A 23,743-nucleotide genomic window follows, 5' to 3' on the forward strand; every position below is an offset into this window, starting at 1 on the left:
AATGGCGGGGCTTCGAGCGGTCGGCTTTTCTTTTTTTTTTTTATGTATTCAACTATTCGTGCCAAAGGACGGGAGAAGAGCCGAGTTGCCGCGACGGCAGGAGGACACACTCTTGTTTCGGGATCCGTCGAGGTAGCATGTACGCGTACTTCACGGGGGAGGGGAAAAATACTCTCCGCGAAATGAAAACCGTTGATATAGACACGCACGTTACTTTGGTACATGATTGGTGATCCGTTCCTTTTTTGCTATTCTCACTGTTGTCGTTGTGGTTATTTCGCTTATAGTTCTTTTTATTTTTGTTTCCTCGTTACTACCAGCGGGTGGGCGGGGGGGGGGAAGGGTGAAATTCTGCAAACCGTTCGAAACCGTGTCGAGTTCGGATCTCATGTATATGTATATCGTACTCTTTTTATAAACGCGCGTGCGCCCCTGGTGAAAAGAACCTTTACTGTTCACGGTGATTGCGTGCCTCTGTTTCTTCGCGGTGTATTCGTGGTGTTTTGTGTGTGAATAACGTGGCTGACTCTGTGTGTGTTCGTGTCTCCGTCGCTTCGGCGGATTATTAAAGCTACGCTACTTACTACGGCGTTCGCTCGCTCGCTCGCTCGCTTCACTCGCGGGACTCCGCGCATGTGTATATGTGTGCGACAGTACGTCGCAGGCGAGAATACAGTGTTGCCGGACCATCGACACCTCTTCGCGAGTCGTGTTTTGAGCAGTTTTCGCAGCGAAGTGCAATCTCGGGCGCATATTCGAACCGGAATCCTTGGACAAGGTTTCCAGGCGCGTTCGATTGTTAAAACGTCCTTACGCTCTGACATTTGAACGTATTCGTCGGAGGACGTGGCAACCTCGCTTCACTTTCCGGGGGCTTGGGGTGGCGAGGAGGCAGGCAGGCAAGCAGGCGGCAGGCAGGCAGGCAGGCAGCTTTCTTGTTTCGAGGATCGGCGGCGCTGCTCTTGCCCTCTTTTTCTCTCTCTCTCTCTCCCTCCCTCCCTCTCTTTCCCCGCGTACCGTTGAGAGCTTCTCCCCCGTTTCCCCCACTCCAGGGTAGAGAACTCGGTCGGGCGAGTCTATTCGAGATCCGAGGGGAGGTCGGTAGACCTTGTCGGTAGTCTTCTGTCGTTCGGAGAATGTACTAGACGCCGAACGGCGAACGCGGTACGAACCGGAGTTTCTCACTCACTTCACCAAATACTCATCCTCGATAGTCTAACTGCGGGGTCGTCCAGCCAGCCTGAACCGTCGATAAAGAAGAAAAACTCGTGAAGAAACTCTCGCGTATATCGCGTTATTTATCACGATTTATTCGCCGAATCGGAGCCACATCGAACACCAGTGTATCCGCCGGCCATGTTTGGTGTTTACGCGAGGGGGAATCGCCGCTACGGCTGACGTCACACTAACCGAACTCTACCGAAGAGCCGAACGAGAAAACGTGCCGGTCTACCCTGCCCATAGACCGGCTACCAACGTCCCGCCGAAGATAATATACCTTATACCTCGCAGTGGGGCTGTTCCTCTTTTCTCCTCTCCTATCCTTCGATCTTCTCTTTTCTTCACTTCTCATCGTCGCAGCTAGTTTCACATCGTCGTGAAAGTTTAAACCCCGGGTAAAACATACCACGCTTGAAACGAACTCTGTCACGAGTACCGCAGGTATATCACAAGATAGAGTACGGGGCGCGAAGGCCGACGATACTGTTGTAGACGTACCACGCAACGTCCACCGATGGACGTGATCCTACTACCCGTTCGTCGACGATTTACTATCACATACTACCCTTACCAAAAACGTTGACAATGCTCATCAGGAGCTGAACCTTTTTACTGTGTGTGGCCCGCGCGTCTGCGTGTGCTACGCGCTCGCGGCCGTGAGACCGCGGTGTGCTTGTGATATTGTGTACCAGTGCTTCTGGTGCTCGTGTGTCGTCTGTTGTCTTGCCTGATCACACACGTGCGCGAGATATTGTTGTCACGTCCGATTGTCGTTGACAATGAGAAAATATTAACTACAGTGCGTCGTATTGTTGTGCGTGGCAGCGAGGAGGCTTTAAATTTAAGAGGAATAAATAGTGCACCGGTCTTTGTCACCCATCCACTCTAACAACAACGACAAGAATAAAATAACACCGATCGAAAGAAGGATACCAACCGGATACCTGTTCGGCACCCGCATTTGGATATATAAAGAAAAGTGTCCGTGTGTTTTGTGCCTCCGTTATATCAACACGCCGTGATTGTGAGATATTTTCATCACCCCCCCGACCTGCGTTAAGGATTATCTCTGTTAAACATGGATTTAGGAGATCGAGTCTACGCCGCCGAAAGGATTATGAAGAAAAAGGTGAAGCGGGTAAGTTGTCGGTCAATCCGGCGGAGCAAGGAGGATACGTACTTTGATCATTCAACCACCCTCGCTCGACATTTTCCCGAGTGGCGGCGCCAACGGACAGAACACGAGCGTGTTTGTCTATGCGGCGTTGCCGTTTTACCCCCCCCCCCCCCCCCGCCACCGAAATTTCTCTCTTTAGCTCTGTTTCTTCTCTTCTTCCACCCAACACCCCTCGCCTGTTCTCCCTGTTATACTACTCTTTAGAGATTCATGACTACGCGTTATTTGTACAGAGCCTTTCAAACGCAACGCCCTACCGGCATCGGATTTTTCATTATCACGTGGAAATCTCGCAATCAACAACTTCTCTCGAGTATACAGCCTGTGTGCTCTGTCTATCTTCTTTTACGCTTCAAACTTCCTTTTCCTCGATCAATCCGACACTTCGTACGTGTACGCTGATCCACACCCTTGAATCCCGTTCACGTGACTATTTGCCCCACGATTCGCCGAATGGATGATCGAAAATTGTTTGTCATTTGTATTCGTACTTACTTACCTACCGTTTTGGCATTTATGCCGGCATTCAGCCACAGCGATGACACGGAATCTACGGCAACGTTGGATTGTCTTACAAATATGCGATGGAGTTTTGTAGAACACACGGCGACGATTCAATTTTTTCCTTACTTATATTCCTTGATTCAAAACGTGGCTGAAGTCAGTAACGTTAACGTAACGAAACGTGTCAGGGGGAACCGATTATTATCCTTCCATTTTGCTGACGACTTTCAAGGTGTTCACTTTTCGATACATATTTCATGAGTATGTTTTGTTTATCATGGTTTATTAAATTTCAGACAATCTTAACGGTGCGAAGTAATAACGATTTTTCTTAATCATTCATATTTTAATTTTTATTGAAACTTTACGAACTTCATCCTTATGCTTCTCGGTCGGTTCTCCAGGTTAGACAAAGATAACTAATCTCGCTTTGCCTAACGTTGTTTTACTTTATGTCTTGTTTTGCCTTTACGTACACCAGCGACGAATATTCGCAGTTCATTCAAACCGAATTGGTTGGAAAATAACCGAATTGCGAAGAACAATATTAGTCACATCATTTGCATAATTATGCTCATCATCATCGTCATCGATGTAAACCGACGAACCGACGAATGGGGCTAGTAGCTTGATGTTCGTTTATTGGGGTTTACTAACCCCTGAGGCAAATACTGATCAGGAACTGTATATTATTGATTTACCTGGTAAACTAACATGCCAGATCTTAACGTGAAAGTTTGCCGCATAGAATAATCTCGGGGTTTTATCATGTTCTTTCATAAAATCGTCGCCACCGCATTCAGTTTCATTTTATCGTTATACGTAAACTCGTTAGGTTGATTTTATCGTTGCAATATCAAGATCCTTATCCTCCGAATGATTATTTCGCCACTTTACCGTACTGCCCGTTAGTCCTCATGTCCTCGATTCACTTCGATTGTTACCACCTCGATCTTTAAATCTGTGTTTCTCTTATTGTTGCAGGGAAAGGTTGAATACCTCGTCAAATGGAAGGGATGGAGTCAGAGGTGAGTTCGGCCAATTATGTCCTATATGATTTGAATTAAATGTAGTACCTTTACAGTTATTCCTGCGACACGTTTCAACCTTATCTACTTCGTAGATGCCTAATTTTATTCGACATGTCGCACAGACGCCTGTCAGGACGTAAAACTTCGGTAAAAAAAATTTCAGGAGAATATCCCGGCGAGTTTCGCAATTAATGATAATAATGTTGCTTGATATTTGAGAAGTTAATGGTTCTCTTATTGTACGTAGTTTCGTAAACATCGATAATTCAAATATATGAAGTTCTCGGTTGAAATTACGTAAAATTTAATTAGAATTGACTTTTAATAAAATTTTTCTCATCTTCGTTGTGTTCGAAACAATATTCGCTGCTTTCCTTTATCAAAATGCTCAAATTCAAAAGTCCCGTATAGAATCTAGTCTCGCAGGAATTCGTGGAAAGGTCGCAAATCTTGAAGATTATGGACAAGTATCGTTTCAAGTTGCAACTACTCTTCCAGATTAACAATTCGAACTATTCTTCTTGTAAAATCGACACCGGCCAATTGAAGCTATATAAATGCGTCAAAAGCAAAATCTTATTCTTTAAGCACTCTCCGAAGTATTTGAAATCTAGATTTTGCCTGATCTCACTCTATCAAAAGACGTTTAAACCACCAAGATGTAATCATGCGTATGTGGAGACATTAACAAACAAATCATCCTGATCAATGAGACCAGGAGGAAAATAACGAATCAATAAAAAAATAGCACCACATCAATTAGAATTGTATCTTTTATCTCCAGGCACAACACTTGGGAACCAGAAGAAAATATTTTGGATGTCAGGCTGATCGAGCTCTTTGAAGAGAGTGAACGAGGCAATGCGGTAATAAGAAGGCCAAGGAGGAAGGATGCCAGATACAATGTGAGGGTCCATACTCTGATTAACATCTGAAATTTTTCTTGAGCTGAAATCACCCGTAGTATCGAGTTATTTTGCTGTAGCCTTGTTTTCGTGTATGTAACATAATTCTTGTTCAGGAGCAGGTTCTCGCAAATCTTGACGTAAGAGAGGAACCAGGTGGTGACGAAAGAGTGGGCGAAGACAGCCAGGATGAGTCAACGACAGGCAGCACGTCGGCACCCCTCTTGAATCCAATAACGCACGACGAAGACACTCTCCAGAGTTCGCTGGACGGTCACGAATCTCCTGTACCTCCCGATTTGTCGGCGCCAAGTGTCGATTCGGAAAGTTCCAACAGCAGCGGTGACGAACCTCTCTTGTCGAGGAAGGAACCGGCAGGAACTAAAAGAAAAGCTGAAGTCCTCAGTAAAGAGTCGGGTAAAATTGGCGTCACTATAACCACCAGCAGTCCAAGCAGCGGAAGTGGTAGTCCACCTCCTAATAAAATTCCCAGGCTACTACCCATAAAGACGAATCCAACGTCGCCAACCTATCATGTAAGTTAGCGAAAATTTGTTGAAACAATTTAATCGCCATGTTCGATGAAGAAGAAGCAACCTTTCAGCTCACTTTTCTTTCTCAACAGACTCACAAAGTCAACGGTAGAAGGCCATCCTCTTCTAGCGTCAAATCAACCCCAGAAGAACCTCTGCCAGCGGTACCCACAACTCTGGCTCCTGCGACTCAAGACAAAAAGAGGCAAGAAGCAGACGTACCTCATGGACCACTGCCGTCCCTTCCTAGAGCACCATCAGCACCTTTATCGCCTCAATTTGATACTCCGTTGGATCAATCGACGAAAAAGAAGGGTCTTGTAACAGACCAGCAACAGCAGCACAGGTCTGGCGATAAGATTGACAAAGCGAATGGTTCCACAGTAACGTTAGATGCGACAAATGGTCACAAATCTCCAACACCAATGGATTCGTATACTAATAATAACAGGTTACCCACAGTTGTAAATGGGCATCATAGTCATAATAATAATAGCAACACCAATAATAGCAATGCTTCAAGCGTTAAGCAACATACGGATATATCTAAACCTGAAATTTGCGTACCTCTTACAAGTCCAGGAACAGATTATTGGCATGCTAGAAATCCTGTCGCTGATCAGGTATTTATTACGGATGTAACTGTTAACTTGAAAACTGTCACAATCCGGGAGTGTAAGACTGAAAAAGGATTTTTTAGAGAAAGGGATCCGAAGAGTGACATATTTTAACGCGATTTGATGTGCGTAGAATTGTATGTTCTTTTTTCGTTCTTTCTTTGTTAAATTCTTTATTCAAATACAGAAGAAATGAGGGCGAAATTTTGATAAATCACAACACCATGAAACATTTCCTTTTTCACTACCGTATTGTTGCATACCTTGGAATTTTCTGCTCTCACTTGAAACCATTACTGTCACATGGTTAAATTGGCTATTGATTTTTTTTTTTGTCGCTGAAAAGAAAAACTACGGCTAGTTTACAATTTGTTTCTAATTTTTCTCTGCAATTGATACTTGTTCAAAACGACAGGCGCAATTGTGATATACACCCACTGATCAATGAAATCACTTACAAATAGACTGCGTCTTGGAAAATGTTAAGAGTGCAAAGACTGAGAACTGGTTTTAAAATAGAAACCAAATCTATCAATCTCAACACAGAGAGGTTTGAACGGATCTAAGAGTAGAGACGATTCGATTTCTATAAATATTTAATACTATTTGATATAATATTATTCCATTCATATCTTGATTGGCTTAATTTCTAATCGATTTTAGATAGTTCCTATGATTTTGTATCTATTTGATTAATCAAGTGTCTCTAGGGTTGCCAAGCTAAAAATTTAGCATAGAAAACTATGATCACTACAGAATGGCATGAACATTATAGTTTTCATTACAAACTTGAATTATTTATTGAGTAGTGTTAGAATCAATAATTTCGTTTCGTCTCTTCTCTGACTTGAAAATGAGAACGAATTGATATTTGGTTTTCATAAGAAGCGAATCTGAAGAAGAGAATATTAAAAGAAATACTAAATTACACTTGCTCTACTTAATTATCAGCTGCATATTTCTCGTTGTCAAATAACATTGCCAGGAGCATAATTTTTCCGAGAATCAATGCATCACTCATTACTATAAGAAACAGCTGAAGAGCGTAGATTAAAGACTTCTACGCATTTTTCTATAAATTCTCAATTTCAAGCTAAAACTATTTTGTGTAATGAAATCGGAACTCCCAATACGCGAGATTGACATAATTTAATGATAAATTTGTGAAATACTGTTGTATATTGTATGATACTTGATAAGAGACTTGTCAAGGATCTTAATATTTGGACAAATATTTGTCGTACCAAACTATTTAATTTTGCATTTGTTTTGTGGAATTATTATTTAGAGATAAAATTACGCGAACATTTCGAATTTCGTTTTCGATTTGTTTGACCTTTTAACAGGTAACCGTAACTCCAAAAAAGTATTAGGTAAACTGACCTATTTTTGAATTCATACTGTACTATTTCGACTAGATTCCTTCATTGATTTTCTTTTTATCCCTTATCCTTTGATCTGATATGTTTAAACTGACTGTAGTCTCCAGAAAATCAAAGTAAAGGGTAACATACAATCACATTAAATTGTTTGATTGAACTGTATGTGAAAGCATCTGGAGGATCGCCGTACGAATTCAACCTGATACCCATCTCGAGGTTTCTTTGCTAGAAATCAAAATTTGAATTCAATAATAGATTGTGAAGGCGTAGCTTATTGTTTCAATTTTCACAAAACAGATTGCAATACACAAATTTACAGTTGATTCAATTTATCTGCAGTTTTAACCCTCCGCCGGCCAATATGGACTATATCGTCCATCCTAATATTTTCACTACTGAAATATGAACTGAGCACGTGAAACTGATTATCTCATTTCTTTGGAAATTTTTGAAAAGCCCTAAGGGGCGGGCGGGGGGGGGGGGGGGGAGTTTACGAAGAAATCGTCCATGTTGACCAGCAACGTTAGTAAAAAAGACATGGCCGGGGGAGGGTTAATAAAGAAGACTGGGAAGCGTTAGTAACGTCACTGTTTTGTTGATTTCGTGAATCGACGGAAAATTCCTACGAATATTGCACGGCCAAGTAAGGCAGTGGCAGAAGTTTACTATAGCTATATCAAGTTGATCATAGAACGTAGATATTTCTACGAAATGACCAAATTGTTACGTACATATTATTAGAGGAATATAAAAGCTTGAAAGTCTACTCCATCATTTTATCATGACTCTGCTTAACGTGTCGGATATTTTTGGCGCATTTCATCCACACTAGTTTCGTCAGAACCAGTACATCAATGATATAATCGTGTATATCATATGCATGACTACAGTGTATACCCACAAATGTATATATATATATATATATATACACACACACGTATATATATAAATTTTCTACATTATATATGCATATATATGTGGAAGCTGATTATATCTGCTACTTATTTATTATACTATACTATGTTTATTATGAATGATTTCTTTTTTTTGTGTTTCTGGTACTCGCAGTACCATATTTTGTTAATAAGTTGTGTATGTAAGACGGCGAAACTTTTACAGTGAAATTGAGACTTCCCCAAAAGTGATTTGAGAAGATGATTGGCATTTAATGTTCATATTTGATTGCACAATTTGAGAATCTTAATCGCTTTCTGTAATTCTCTCAGAAATGAGTATACGTGAATACCAATGGGAAGTCTCGTTTGTAAGTTTGCCTTCGATCCCGCATTTTTGGAGGAGTGCAGAAGATACCTTGAATAATCTCCTGAATTATGACCTGGAAAGAAGAGTTAGAACAAATTCGTAAATGTATTTAAATGTATATTTAGAAAATGCTCTGTAAAAATTGTAAATAGAAAGGATGACAAGAAAAAAGGAGCGATGAGAAAAAGAAATCTCATCGCAATTTGTAATGTATGTAAGTTTGCGGTGACAAAAGGTGAAAAAAAAACAACTTAGAAATAGTATTTTCAGTTATTGGTTGTTTTAAATGGACGATGAAACAGACAAATACGATGCATACGATGATTTTGGAAGTGGAAAAAGAAAAGAAAAACGAAGAAAAGATGAAAAAAAATGATACATCAAAAATATCCTTGTAATTTGTAAATTTAAGGAGCGGTGACAAGAGGTGAACCCATACTAGATTTAGAATTTTGAAATAGACTGTGCCCGTACCTTCATATTTGTTTCTGTACTTATAGACACATCCCGTGCAACACCTACAAAAGAAACATAGAGTAAACAAGAAAACCCAAACTTCTTATCAGAAAACGACAAGATAATCGCAGAAGAGTTGAGAAAATACAAAACAAATATGTGAACCCCGATAGTACCAAATCCAACAGTAATTTTAGTTCTGTCTGGTACAGATTCCTTATATTTCAATAAAATCTTTACTTGATATTATTATGTATTGAATTTATTGTCAATATATTTGCTATCCCATACTTTCTGTTGCGAAGGATCGCTAATTGATAATTGAGCTGACACTGATTTTGTGTGCCGACTAAGTGACAAGTAGAAAATTGTGCCATGAGATATAGAGCGATTAGTTCCCTCACTGCCATCAGTCCTGTTGATGATGGAAGATCGAAGAATCGAGGCCACAGTGTACGTTCTTTGTAGCCTGTGGCAAATTTAATATCTACATATGAATGACTTCAATAGTGTGCCTTTGATTTGGGAATATTCAAGTAATTCTGGGATTCTTCGACAAGAAAGATGCGTGAATATAATTTAGACGTACTCATTGCGCTTTCCATTCAAATTCCGACTGATATTCTTCGTTTTTTGGCTGTAACTTCTGATGCGTTGATCGCAGCGTCCTGGGACTGCGCCCGATCGATTTCTCTCGCAAAATTACGTCGGATTAGTGTCAGAAAGAATTTATTCCGGCACTTTTAAAAATCGCGAAAATTTTCTCCAAAAATACAAAGGGGTTAACCTGCCTTTTTTTTTGACCGAAAAATTTTCCGTCTCAGAATCGATTTGTATGACCCTTTTCCGACCAATTGGACCCCCAGGAACTCAGAAAACGCAGCGAAAAGAGCGTGGGACCAACAGGAGAGAAACTACGGAGGAAAAAGCACCTGCTGAAAAGTGTCAAAAATACAGGTTCTCGTTTTTTGGCTGTAACTTCTGATGCGTTGATCGCAGCGTCCTGGGACTGCGCCCAATCGATTTCTCTCGCAAAATTACGTCGGATTAGTGTCAGAAAGAATTTATTCCGGCACTTTTAAAAATCGCGAAAATTTTCGCCAAAAATACAAAGGGGTTAACCTTCCTTTTTTTTTGACCGAAAAATTTTCCGTCTCAGAATCGATTTGTATGACCCTTTTCCGACCAATTGGACCCCCAGGAACTCAGAAAAGCAGCGAAAAGAGCGTGGGACCAACAGGAGAGAAAATACGGAGGAAAAAGCACCTGCTGAAAAGTGTCAAAAATACAGGTTCTCGTTTTTTGGCTGTAACTTCTGATGCGTTGATCGCAGCGTCCTGGGACTGCGCCCAATCGATTTCTCTCGCAAAATTACGTCGGATTAGTGTCAGAAAGATTTTATTCCGGCACTTTTAAAAATCGCGAAAATTTTCGCCAAAAATACAAAGGGGTTAACCTTCCTTTTTTTTTGACCGAAAAATTTTCTGTCTCAGAATCGATTTGTATGACCCTTTTCCGACCAATTGGACCCCCAGGAACTCAGAAAACGCAGCGAAAAGAGCGTGGGACCAACAGGAGAGAAAATACGGAGGAAAAAGCACCTGCTGAAAAGTGTCAAAAATACAGGTTCTCGTTTTTTGGCTGTAACTTCTGATGCGTTGATCGCAGCGTCCTGGGACTGCGCCCAATCGATTTCTCTCGCAAAATTACGTCGGATTAGTGTCAGAAAGAATTTATTCCAGCACTTTTAAAAATCGCGAAAATTTTCGCCAAAAATACAAAGGGGTTAACCTTCCTTTTTTTTTGACCGAAAAATTTTCCGTCTCAGAATCGATTTGTATGACCCTTTTCCGACCAATTGGACCCCCAGGAACTCAGAAAACGCAGCGAAAAGAGCGTGGGACCAACAGGAGAGAAACTACGGAGGAAAAAGCACCTGCTGAAAAGTGTCAAAAATACAGGTTCTCGTTTTTTGGCTGTAACTTCTGATGCGTTGATCGCAGCGTCCTGGGACTGCGCCCAATCGATTTCTCTCGCAAAATTACGTCGGATTAGTGTCAGAAAGAATTTATTCCAGCACTTTTAAAAATCGCGAAAATTTTCGCCAAAAATACAAAGGGGTTAACCTTCCTTTTTTTTGACCGAAAAATTTTCCGTCTCAGAATCGATTTGTATGACCCTTTTCCGACCAATTGGACCCCCAGGAACTCAGAAAACGCAGCGAAAAGAGCGTGGGACCAACAGGAGAGAAACTACGGAGGAAAAAGCACCTGCTGAAAAGTGTCAAAAATACAGGTTCTCGTTTTTTGGCTGTAACTTCTGATGCGTTGATCGCAGCGTCCTGGGACTGCGCCCAATCGATTTCTCTCGCAAAATTACGTCGGATTAGTGTCAGAAAGAATTTATTCCGGCACTTTTAAAAATCGCGAAAATTTTCTCCAAAAATACAAAGGGGTTAACCTTCCTTTTTTTTTGACCGAAAAATTTTCCGTCTCAGAATCGATTTGTATGACCCTTTTCCGACCAATTGGACCCCCAGGAACTCAGAAAACGCAGCGAAAAGAGCGTGGGACCAACAGGAGAGAAACTACGGAGGAAAAAGCACCTGCTGAAAAGTGTCAAAAATACAGGTTCTCGTTTTTTGGCTGTAACTTCTGATGCGTTGATCGCAGCGTCCTGGGACTGCGCCCAATCGATTTCTCTCGCAGAATTACGTCGGATTAGTGTCAGAAAGAATTTATTCCGGCACTTTTAAAAATCGCGAAAATTTTCGCCAAAAATACAAAGGGGTTAACCTTCTCTTTTTTTTGACCGAAAAATTTTCCGTCTCAGAATCGATTTGTATGACCCTTTTCCGACCAATTGGACCCCCAGGAACTCAGAAAACACAGCGAAAAGAGCGTGGGACCAACAGGAGAGAAACTACGGAGGAAAAAGCACGTGCTGAAAAGTGTCAAAAATGCTGGTTCTCGTTTTTTGGCTGTAACTTCTGATGCGTTGATCGCAGCGTCCTGGGACTGCGCCCAATCGATTTCTCTCGCAGAATTACGTCGGATTAGTGTCAGAAAGAATTTATTCCGGCACTTTTAAAAATCGCGAAAATTTTCGCCAAAAATACAAAGGGGTTAACCTTCCTTTTTTTTTGACCGAAAAATTTTCCGTCTCAGAATCGATTTGTATGACCCTTTTCCGACCAATTGGACCCCCAGGAACTCAGAAAACGCAGCGAAAAGAGCCTGGGACCAACAGGAGAGAAACTACGGAGGAAAAAGCACCTGCTGAAAAGTGTCAAAAATACAGGTTCTCGTTTTTTGGCTGTAACTTCTGATGCGTTGATCGCAGCGTCCTGGGACTGCGCCCAATCGATTTCTCTCGCAAAATTACGTCGGATTAGTGTCAGAAAGAATTTATTCCGGCACTTTTAAAAATCGCGAAAATTTTCTCCAAAAATACAAAGGGGTTAACCTTCCTTTTTTTTTGACCGAAAAATTTTCCGTCTCAGAATCGATTTGTATGACCCTTTTCCGACCAATTGGACCCCCAGGAACTCAGAAAACGCAGCGAAAAGAGCGTGGGACCAACAGGAGAGAAACTACGGAGGAAAAAGCACCTGCTGAAAAGTGTCAAAAATACAGGTTCTCGTTTTTTGGCTGTAACTTCTGATGCGTTGATCGCAGCGTCCTGGGACTGCGCCCAATCGATTTCTCTCGCAGAATTACGTCGGATTAGTGTCAGAAAGAATTTATTCCGGCACTTTTAAAAATCGCGAAAATTTTCGCCAAAAATACAAAGGGGTTAACCTTCCTTTTTTTTTGACCGAAAAATTTTCCGTCTCAGAATCGATTTGTATGACCCTTTTCCGACCAATTGGACCCCCAGGAACTCAGAAAAGCAGCGAAAAGAGCGTGGGACCAACAGGAGAGAAAATACGGAGGAAAAAGCACCTGCTGAAAAGTGTCAAAAATACAGGTTCTCGTTTTTTGGCTGTAACTTCTGATGCGTTGATCGCAGCGTCCTGGGACTGCGCCCAATCGATTTCTCTCGCAAAATTACGTCGGATTAGTGTCAGAAAGATTTTATTCCGGCACTTTTAAAAATCGCGAAAATTTTCGCCAAAAATACAAAGGGGTTAACCTTCTCTTTTTTTTGACCGAAAAATTTTCCGTCTCAGAATCGATTTGTATGACCCTTTTCCGACCAATTGGACCCCCAGGAACTCAGAAAACACAGCGAAAAGAGCGTGGGACCAACAGGAGAGAAACTACGGAGGAAAAAGCACGTGCTGAAAAGTGTCAAAAATGCTGGTTCTCGTTTTTTGGCTGTAACTTCTGATGCGTTGATCGCAGCGTCCTGGGACTGCGCCCAATCGATTTCTCTCGCAGAATTACGTCGGATTAGTGTCAGAAAGAATTTATTCCGGCACTTTTAAAAATCGCGAAAATTTTCGCCAAAAATACAAAGGGGTTAACCTTCCTTTTTTTTTGACCGAAAAATTTTCCGTCTCAGAATCGATTTGTATGACCCTTTTCCGACCAATTGGACCCCCAGGAACTCAGAAAACGCAGCGAAAAGAGCCTGGGACCAACAGGAGAGAAACTACGGAGGAAAAAGCACCTGCTGAAAAGTGTCAAAAATACAGGTTCTCGTTTTTTGGCTGTAACTTCTGATGCGTTGATCGCAGCGTCCTGGGACTGCGCCCAATCGATTTCTCTCGCAAAATTACGTCGGATTAGTGTCAGAAAGAATTTATTCCGGCACTTTTAAAAATCGCGAAAATTTTCTCCAAAAATACAAAGGGGTTAACCTTCCTTTTTTTTTGACCGAAAAATTTTCCGTCTCAGAATCGATTTGTATGACCCTTTTCCGACCAATTGGACCCCCAGGAACTCAGAAAACGCAGCGAAAAGAGCGTGGGACCAACAGGAGAGAAACTACGGAGGAAAAAGCACCTGCTGAAAAGTGTCAAAAATACAGGTTCTCGTTTTTTGGCTGTAACTTCTGATGCGTTGATCGCAGCGTCCTGGGACTGCGCCCAATCGATTTCTCTCGCAGAATTACGTCGGATTAGTGTCAGAAAGAATTTATTCCGGCACTTTTAAAAATCGCGAAAATTTTCGCCAAAAATACAAAGGGGTTAACCTTCTCTTTTTTTTGACCGAAAAATTTTCCGTCTCAGAATCGATTTGTATGACCCTTTTCCGACCAATTGGACCCCCAGGAACTCAGAAAAGCAGCGAAAAGAGCGTGGGACCAACAGGAGAGAAAATACGGAGGAAAAAGCACCTGCTGAAAAGTGTCAAAAATACAGGTTCTCGTTTTTTGGCTGTAACTTCTGATGCGTTGATCGCAGCGTCCTGGGACTGCGCCCAATCGATTTCTCTCGCAAAATTACGTCGGATTAGTGTCAGAAAGATTTTATTCCGGCACTTTTAAAAATCGCGAAAATTTTCGCCAAAAATACAAAGGGGTTAACCTTCTCTTTTTTTTGACCGAAAAATTTTCCGTCTCAGAATCGATTTGTATGACCCTTTTCCGACCAATTGGACCCCCAGGAACTCAGAAAACACAGCGAAAAGAGCGTGGGACCAACAGGAGAGAAACTACGGAGGAAAAAGCACCTGCTGAAAAGTGTCAAAAATACAGGTTCTCGTTTTTCGGCTGTAACTTCTGATGCGTTGATCGCAGCGTCCTGGGACTGCGCCCAATCGATTTCTCTCGCAAAATTACGTCGGATTAGTGTCAGAAAGAATTTATTCCGGCACTTTTAAAAATCGCGAAAATTTTCGCCAAAAATACAAAGGGGTTAACCTTCCTTTTTTTTTGACCGAAAAATTTTCCGTCTTGGAATCGATTTGTATGACCCTTTTCCGACCAATTGGACCCCCAGGAACTCAGAAAACGCAGCGAAAAGAGCGTGGGACCAACAGGAGAGAAACTACGGAGGAAAAAGCACCTGCTGAAAAGTGTCAAAAATACAGGTTCTCGTTTTTCGGCTGTAACTTCTGATGCGTTGATCGCAGCGTCCTGGGACTGCGCCCAATCGATTTCTCTCGCAAAATTACGTCGGATTAGTGTCAGAAAGAATTTATTCCGGCACTTTTAAAAATCGCGAAAATTTTCGCCAAAAATACAAAGGGGTTAACCTTCCTTTTTTTTTGACCGAAAAATTTTCCGTCTTGGAATCGATTTGTATGACCCTTTTCCGACCAATTGGACCCCCAGGAACTCAGAAAACGCAGCGAAAAGAGCGTGGGACCAACAGGAGAGAAACTACGGAGGAAAAAGCACCTGCTGAAAAGTGTCAAAAATACAGGTTCTCGTTTTTTGGCTGTAACTTCTGATGCGTTGATCGCAGCGTCCTGGGACTGCGCTCAATCGATTTCTCTCGCAAAATTACGTCGGAATAGTGCTTGAAAGAATTTATTTTATCACTGTATCATCCAAACCATCCAAACCATCTAACGTCTTCAATTGCTTTCACGCATTGTAACTTTAGCCGCAGAAACCATAATCAGCCTTCTTTGGTGCCCAACTGGATTTCTATTTCTTCTCAAATGGCTAATGAAACACGGACATGGTCAACACTATACCTTTAAGTATATATTTTCTACCGTTGGGTGGAGGATTAGGCAGCTGGGCTTTGAGTATAAGTAATATGCAAATGAATTACTCAAAATACACATTAAATGGTTAATTATGAATGCACAAAACATTTTAATATAAACTTAAAAATTCGTACAACAATATGAAAAATTATAGACTATTATACACATATATGATATATATATATCCCTTTTTTCAACTTTTTTTTTGTGTTTTTACTTTTTTTTGTCATTTTCATTTTGAATGTTTCAATATTATAACGGAATGGAAAGTTCCGTTTCTCACTAAGTATAGAAATATAAACTTGACCGTCGCACGGCTCCTTGCTACGTCTTACAATCAAAAAGGTAATTATTGATATTTAGTAATATATCATTATATCATTATGTACGTGTTTGTTAGTTCATAAAATATGTATGCATATAAATATATATGTATTTATATATATTTATATACATTTATATACAATATGCATATACATAGAGGTATAGGTATAATGTATAATATACTTACACACGTACGTCTGGTATTTTTTTCAGTTTCACGTATCGCATATCTATACCGATACGTATATGTATGCATATGTATTTTAGCGATGTAAGGTAAGTATATAATTATAACACATTGATGACACATAATTTAGGCCAGATCTTGCTCTGATCTCTTTTTCATACGGCACTGTAATCTCTGCGACTTCATTCACACACAGAAATACTAGAGTAGAATAATACAAGTACCGTCCAGAACTTGAGAAACGATTTTCATTTCTCATTACTTTTGTTATGTCTGGTGGGTAAATTTACGAATATTTGCCTCAATTCGATTTTTTTTTTTCAGTGAATTGCGGATAGTTGGAAAAAAATACTTTTCCACCCAACGTTTTAATTCCGGCAAATGATAGTCGCAGAACAGTTTTCATCGCGTGCGTTGAGTGCTTTTATTCCGGGACTATAAACTACGTTCACGAAATTTGTTCACAATATTAGGAAAATTCTTAGCATTGAGTCCATTATTTTTTTTTTTGGTTTTTTTGGTTTTTTTTTTTTTTTTTTTTGGGTTTCTTTTCCTTCTTATTTTGCTTTAATCATCCTGTATGCGGGCCAATAATAACGCGTGAGCCTACATTCTGTCGATTTTCAAGATTTTCATTCAAGACCAGAGACTTGTCTGTTCCTCCTCGTCTTGATGTTAATTTAGAATGTTGTACCGTACAGAAAGAAAGAGAGAGATAGATAGAGAGAGAGAGAGAGAGAGAGAGAGAGAAATTTCATAGGCTACATACTTCCATATCGGTGTATGTAGTAAGTCACAGTCAATGACAGCCGTATATTTAATTGCCTGATAATATTTTTCTCCCGATTTCACGTATACGTACTTTGATGCAAGTATAGCATGAAAATTTTTATTTTAAAACATTCCAATCTTATTAACGTCAAGACGATTAAACAAAATTACAGGATTTTTAATTAAATGGTTTTTATCGATTCATTTTTCTCCGTTTTTGTTTTTCTAAGCGCATAGATCATCGATCGACTGTTTAATAAGAAATTTCACAACGATTCTTCATCAATTCCTTACTATACGTAGTAAAATAAATCTTTCCTGTACTCGCGAATAACATCTGCACTCACAGATTATGATCGATGCGCGTTTCGCATTTACGGCGTACAATGATAAAAAATAAGTTCATCGGAATGTTGAAATAAATTTACCGTTCATCTAAATTTTTATTATATATATTAATTTTAAATTAACGATACTTCATTCGCAATGTTTCAAGTATTAGAAATAAAATTTTACCGGTAGACAACGAAACACGAGTCCACCGTCAATATTCTCGGTGCAAATGTTATTCGAAGTTCTTTTTATTCCCCTGCGCAGAATGCAGGACACTTTGCGGTGAAAATATATGTTATGTATATCGTATGTCTGATGTTTGAATCAGAATTAGAATAGGTATCGATATAATAATGTCTATATATTATATTAAATACGTATCATTGTGATAATATATTAAATTGGCTTACTGCGTCCTGCGCATGATTATACCTCCGATCCAATTGTTATTATACAACATTGAAAACAATACATTTGATCGATACAAACACCGCAATTAATGATGCCGGATTTTCTTTTTAACCACCTTACTTACATCTCCATTCCGTGAGATGGAATATATTGCGAAAATTAATTACAATAATTATTAATTTAAATATAACTATCATAAATCTATCATTTAAGATCATGTACAAGGTGTAGCTGCGCTGTTTTTGAGACATGTGACATGGTTACTGGTTCCTCTGCCCCCTTATAGTGTCATTCCAGGGTGTCAACGTATCGATATTAACACTTTTCTGCAAATGACAAATACCTCGATTTAGTACAAATCGTTAATATTCTCGCCAATTCCTTCCAGAAGTTATCAATTTCACGCCCGTCATATCAATCGGTTCTTTTTCAGCCTATCAACGGAGCAGAGTCGACAATTGCATACGTACATTGGGCACAGCCATTAATCAATTAATCAACAAATCAGTTAAAGCACTACACTAAACATCGGCCATTTGAACAAATATACGTATCACGATGTACAAGGTAACGTGACTTGTTGTATTATTGTATGGATTCTTGGAGTTAGGTTTATACGCGTATTTCTGTAACACGCAAGATGAAGAAAAAAAAAAAAAACTTCGCTCGTACGGACTCTCAGAACTGTTATACAGTTAGAATATTCTAATGCATGAATACATATGCAGATCTCATGAAAACATAGTTTAAACAATGCATTATTATCATCATCATCATCATCGTCGTCGTCATAACTTTTGTCGTTTGTAATACCGATATAATTATTATTTATTATTGTTACTGATGTTGTTGTTGTTGTTGTTATTATTATTATTATTACTATTAATATTATTATTATTACTATTATTATTAATATTATTATTCACATACGATATTCTTTAGTATCGAAATTTCTGTGGTATTTAAGTGACTGAAAATTGTTTTGCCTGCAGAGTTATAATACGTTCGTCATATAATACATATGCAGTCCCTTATTGAACGATATTTAAATCTATACAATTCGTATTACGGATACGCTGAAACATCTCTACGTAAACTGCAGTGTAAGGTAGTATGTAAAATTATTATTATCATTATTATTATTATTATTATAAATATTGTTGTTTTTATTATTATTGTAATTATTATTATTAATCATACTGTCTGTATTCAACGTCACACAATAAATTAGTTTACGGGTATGTTTTATAGAAATACTGTGTAACATTATTGTAGGGATATTATATTCATCATAGATAGATCATATAGAAGTTATGTTATAGATACATCAACATCAAATAAACGAGCAACAATTCAAAAAGCAATTATTACTATTCGTTTTACTATTATTACTTTTGTTTTAAAACATTATTATCGCGTCGTGAAACGTGTTTTTTTTTGTTTTTGTTTTGTTTTGTTTTTCTTTGTCTTATGCAATTTTTGTCGTTATTATTATTGTTGTTGTTGTTGTTACCATTATGATTGTTATTATTATTAGTCATACCGCGTATTTCAATTTTCAGCCATCTCTCGATAACGCGATCACGCGTGTTTGCCTTCATTTTTCGGTAATGCGTGTCATATTCACTTACTGATTCATTTCCCGCAACAGCATGTACGCATGTCCCCAGTTATTCATCATTAATCCAATGTTTGCTCCGAATTTACATGCGGGAATAATAATCAGCCATCTATCGCTCGAAATTTCTCATCATTCTGTATATGAATCAGTAGAAATTCACATCAATATAACGATAGTAATAATAATACAGTAGTAGTTTTATAATATATGGTTTGATATTGTAATTATATTGATTATTTCATATTGCGGGATCTAAAGGGTTACTCGACACGTGTGATTACATTTTTTGGAGGGATGCTGTTTTCACGTTATATTTAATTGTATAGGTATACGATTATAATAATCAGCCCATTTAGCTAATAATATAGTGAAAAATTTAACAGGGGGTCGCTAATGCAGGCTGCACTTACGTGTGTGTGTGTGTGTGTGTATTATTATTATTATTATTTTGTTTCCTTGTGTTGTAAAAAATTACATCTATCTACCTACAATATATATATATATATATATATATATATATATATATATATATATATATATATATATATATATATATATATATATATGTATATATATATATATACGTTAATCGACAATGATTACACATAATAATATGATAGATAATATAATATATATATATATTTAGAATGAATAATCTTTCAGTATTAAAATTCGTGAAAAAGTATCTAGACTTGTGGATGCGTCCACTAATATTTAATTATTTTTTTTTGTTTTTCTTGTTTTGTTTCGTTCTGCGCGTCTTCTAATCGAGACGTTCTCCCAACAGGAACGTATTATTCTCGATTATTTTTTATATGATAAAAAGCTATTCGCATGCTCTCTACTGTTTTTTCGACATGTCGATTTGTTCTGTTTTTTTTTTTTTCTTCCTCCAAACCGATCAATTCATTTTTCTCACCCCGCAACGAACAAGGAGCATAAGTGTAAAAGTTTTTCCCTCCCGTATATGCATATACGCGAGTATATGTGTATGTACCCGTGTATATTGTAACGCGAAGCCTCGCTGTAGTTTTTGCAGATGAGATTTGAATTTGGGAAAAAATTGACGAGCAATACGAGTCACGATACAGCTCCTTATTCGTTGAATATACAAGGTTTATTACGTGCCTACAATATAATTCTCTCATTCTAGCTAACTCTTCATATATATTTCTGTTTTGAATCATTAATTGCAACGTATAGTTAACTACGGGTATAATTGCAAGAAATAACTATCGAGTGAGGTACGTGTAATACCATTATTATTACATACTATATAATTACAATATCATCATAATGGAAAATTTATTTAACGGAATCGGGGACGCTCTTTTTGTTTTTCATCTTCGATTAAATCGAATTTCAGAAGTTGGAATTCACGCCCGCGTTACTCGATTAAACATCATCGTCATTGTTATTGATAATAATATGAGAAACTAGATTGTATAGATACTTCTTTAAATCTATTTTAGAATATAAAATCGAATATATATATATCTATATATATATATATACGTATCAACGTGTGGTACTTATCGTTAACGACGCGATATGCAAATGTCGCCTTATTCGCGAAAATATACGTAACGTATTTTCATCGCAAGTTTTCATAATAATCATATTTTATACAATTTTCTTTTATTTATTCGTTTATTTTTCGTCATCGTCTTTTGAAATTTGTCTTCTTCTTCTTGTTGGGTAAAAAATATAACTCACTCGGTTACAAAAGATTGGCGATATTTCACCGATCAACGTATAAGTTTACCGTACGTAACGTACGTCTGTGAGAATCGTCGCGTTACGTGTATTGATACACGTATACCACGTAATATTATATAATGCAACTAATCGCTGTTCGCTTTTATTTTATACATATTTACGTGAATTTGCCAACGTAACTACTTTCATTTCCCAAAATAATAGATATATATATATACGTAATTTTGTAAATTCTTTTGCTTTTACAACTCGTCAAAACATACGTTATACGATTATAATATACATATTATATGGTGGTATTAATTATACGGTTAAATATTCATGTGTTTTTGTTTTTTTACCCAAGCGCTGAAAATTCTTACACGTTTCCGTATTACGAATAATGAAAAATACACGTGGTCAAGTTTCCAAGCTTTCTTTGTTTTAATTTTCAGCCATTTGATTTTAGGTGTCGGAACTAGATTCACAGATCATTGATCGTTTAATCGTTGCAAAAATTATACACGGATAATAATATTTCTTCCGTACTCGTATGTACCGTGTGCGACAAATTTTTCTTTTCGCTAAAATAAATTACCTGTTAGAATTTGCTTTATACATATTAAATTCGCACATAGGTAAATTGGCGTATCGTGATGACTGAGATATAAAGAGACAGAAATGTGATATCGTTCAATTATTCCTGTCTCGTTAACAAGAGAAAGAGAGATAGCGAGGAACATTGCGTGACCGTTTCCGGTCTTATCATTCCACTTACAATTCACATTACGATGGGTGGCGGGAGGTGATAAAATAAAGAAAATAAAGAAAAAATAACCGCGATTAGCGGTAAGCGGATTAAATTTTCCCTTTTCACGTCATCCGCAGATCGACCGAGCATTGATCGAGCATTGATCTTTAAGCCGGACTGACTATAGTTGGTACAACGAGACGATAAATTATACTTACTGCCAGCCCGTGACAATGCACATTGATTCGTGATCAGGATTTACAGGGTGTAACACGGTGATTAGATCTATACAGCGGGCGAAAATGATTAGAGGATTTTAGAGCGATATTAGGTACGTGTTACACGGTTCAAAGTACCGGCAGATGCAACCGATGGTCAGGAGTAAAGAGGGAAAAAAGTTGCCGTCATCGGTGACACGAAATACCCGGACGTTGGTTTTTCAGGTCTTATTTCAAACGATGTCCAGCAGATTGGAACGCGCCGTTGCGCAAAGCGATCTAATCAAATCCTCGAACTTCTCACGATCGGAGTCCTTACATCGTGTCTAACGATCAAGGACGGCGCCGTGGAGAATTGTGTACAGTGAGAAAAATTTTAATTTTATTACGGTAACTAGAAAAATTCAGTAAAACAGGTATCGTTGAAAAAACTGTTTCAATAAATCGCGAGACCATTTTTACGTCTCAATGTTTCACACAATTTTTTACGTATTTTCGAAATATTTTCTGTACGCACTTTTGTTAATATGCTTTATCGAGTTTGTTACTCCCTCACGATTTGTACCCATGTTTTTTACAAAGCTTTGCAATTTTATTAAAAGCTCGATTACGTCCGATGAGAAAGGTTTTTTTTTTTTTTGTTTTTTTTGCGTAGCATTGAAAATTAAAAATTAAACTTCGTTCCGACACTATTGGAGAATTTAATTTGAATTTCTCACAAAAGTATCATCGACTTTACTTCCGCGCAGTAATTTTAAAACCATGATGCTTCGATCTGATCTTCATCTGGTCAAAGTAAAAACAATAAAAAAGTGAAAAAAAAAAAAAAAATGACAAAGTGTTACGAACTTGCATTGCATGAGGTTAAAGACGTTGAAAGAGTTGATAAAAATTTTAAACGCTCGTAAAACACGGTTTTTTTTTTGATTTTTTTTTTTTGTTTTTTTTTGTTTTTAGTTTATCAACGCATCAATTGTATTACTCCTTGAAGTTAAGTTACGTTATAATCGTATTAAGTTAGTTGGCCACGTATCTCATGTATATATATATATATATCATCTATAACGGTATAATATAAGTATTAATATATATATATATATGTATATTTTATACTCACTATATTCTTTTTCACGGGATTACGACTACGTCTAATTTATTATTTGGTACTTTGGGGTGGGTGGAGGCTTAAATTCACGCTTCAATATTATTCTACGTTAAATTATAAATGTAATTAAGTGTATATGTATCTATACGTACTTTAATATATTATCATGGAATATCGTCTTTGCGTATATACGCGACGCGTAAGATTTCTATTTGAAACACTTTTTTTTGTTTTTCGTTTTTTCCACCAATCCGAGAACGGTTTTTACGTTTTACTAAATAGCGATATTTTATCATTCACATTACACGTATAGGTATATTATTTTTACCGGACATCATTTTTAATCGCGTAAAGAAGTTTGATAAAAGGTATGAACTTTACGATATTGTCGTAATACGTTACATTTCCCTTTAAGCGCACCTAACGAATGAGAGAAAGATTTACGAAGCGACAAAAAAAAAAAAAAAAACAATAAATAAATAAATAAACAAATGGCAAATAAATTGGGTCATGAAAAACTTGGCGAGAAATATTACGCGTGTGATTTTGGAACAAATTATATCAGATGAGAATAAATTTTCAGATCACCAGCTGACGAGGCGCCTACGTTTTCTTTAAATTTTAACCGCA

At 38.1% G+C, this 23,743-nt stretch overlaps 2 protein-coding genes across 3 annotated transcripts in view; one reads left to right on the forward strand and one right to left on the reverse strand.

Moving 5' to 3' along the window:
* Positions 1-349: 349 nt before the first annotated feature.
* LOC107226303 (polycomb group protein Pc) lies at positions 350-9,338 on the forward strand. Of its 2 annotated transcripts, none has more exons than XM_015667068.2 (5): positions 350-2,359; positions 3,887-3,930; positions 4,718-4,838; positions 4,955-5,374; positions 5,464-9,338. In XM_015667068.2, the coding sequence occupies exons 1-5, from the start codon at positions 2,300-2,302 to the stop codon at positions 6,100-6,102; spliced, it is 1,284 nt and encodes a 427-aa protein (XP_015522554.1). In that variant the 5' UTR covers positions 350-2,299; the 3' UTR covers positions 6,103-9,338. The 2 variants fall into 2 exon arrangements, with proteins under 2 accessions (XP_015522554.1, XP_015522564.1); XM_015667078.2 differs by having other exon boundaries at positions 4,961-5,374.
* A 6,427-nt stretch (positions 9,339-15,765) lies between these two features.
* Positions 15,766-23,743, reverse strand: part of LOC107225437 (protein Tob1) — a 120,655-nt gene continuing 112,677 nt past the window's right edge. Inside the window, exon 4 of the transcript XR_006904638.1 lies at positions 15,766-18,046. The gene's annotated coding sequence lies outside the window, so the exon portion shown is untranslated. The remainder of the gene's footprint in view (positions 18,047-23,743) is intronic.

Source organism: Neodiprion lecontei, chromosome 5 (genome assembly GCF_021901455.1).
Source record: "Neodiprion lecontei isolate iyNeoLeco1 chromosome 5, iyNeoLeco1.1, whole genome shotgun sequence".
NCBI classification, from domain to species: Eukaryota; Metazoa; Arthropoda; class Insecta; order Hymenoptera; family Diprionidae; genus Neodiprion; species Neodiprion lecontei.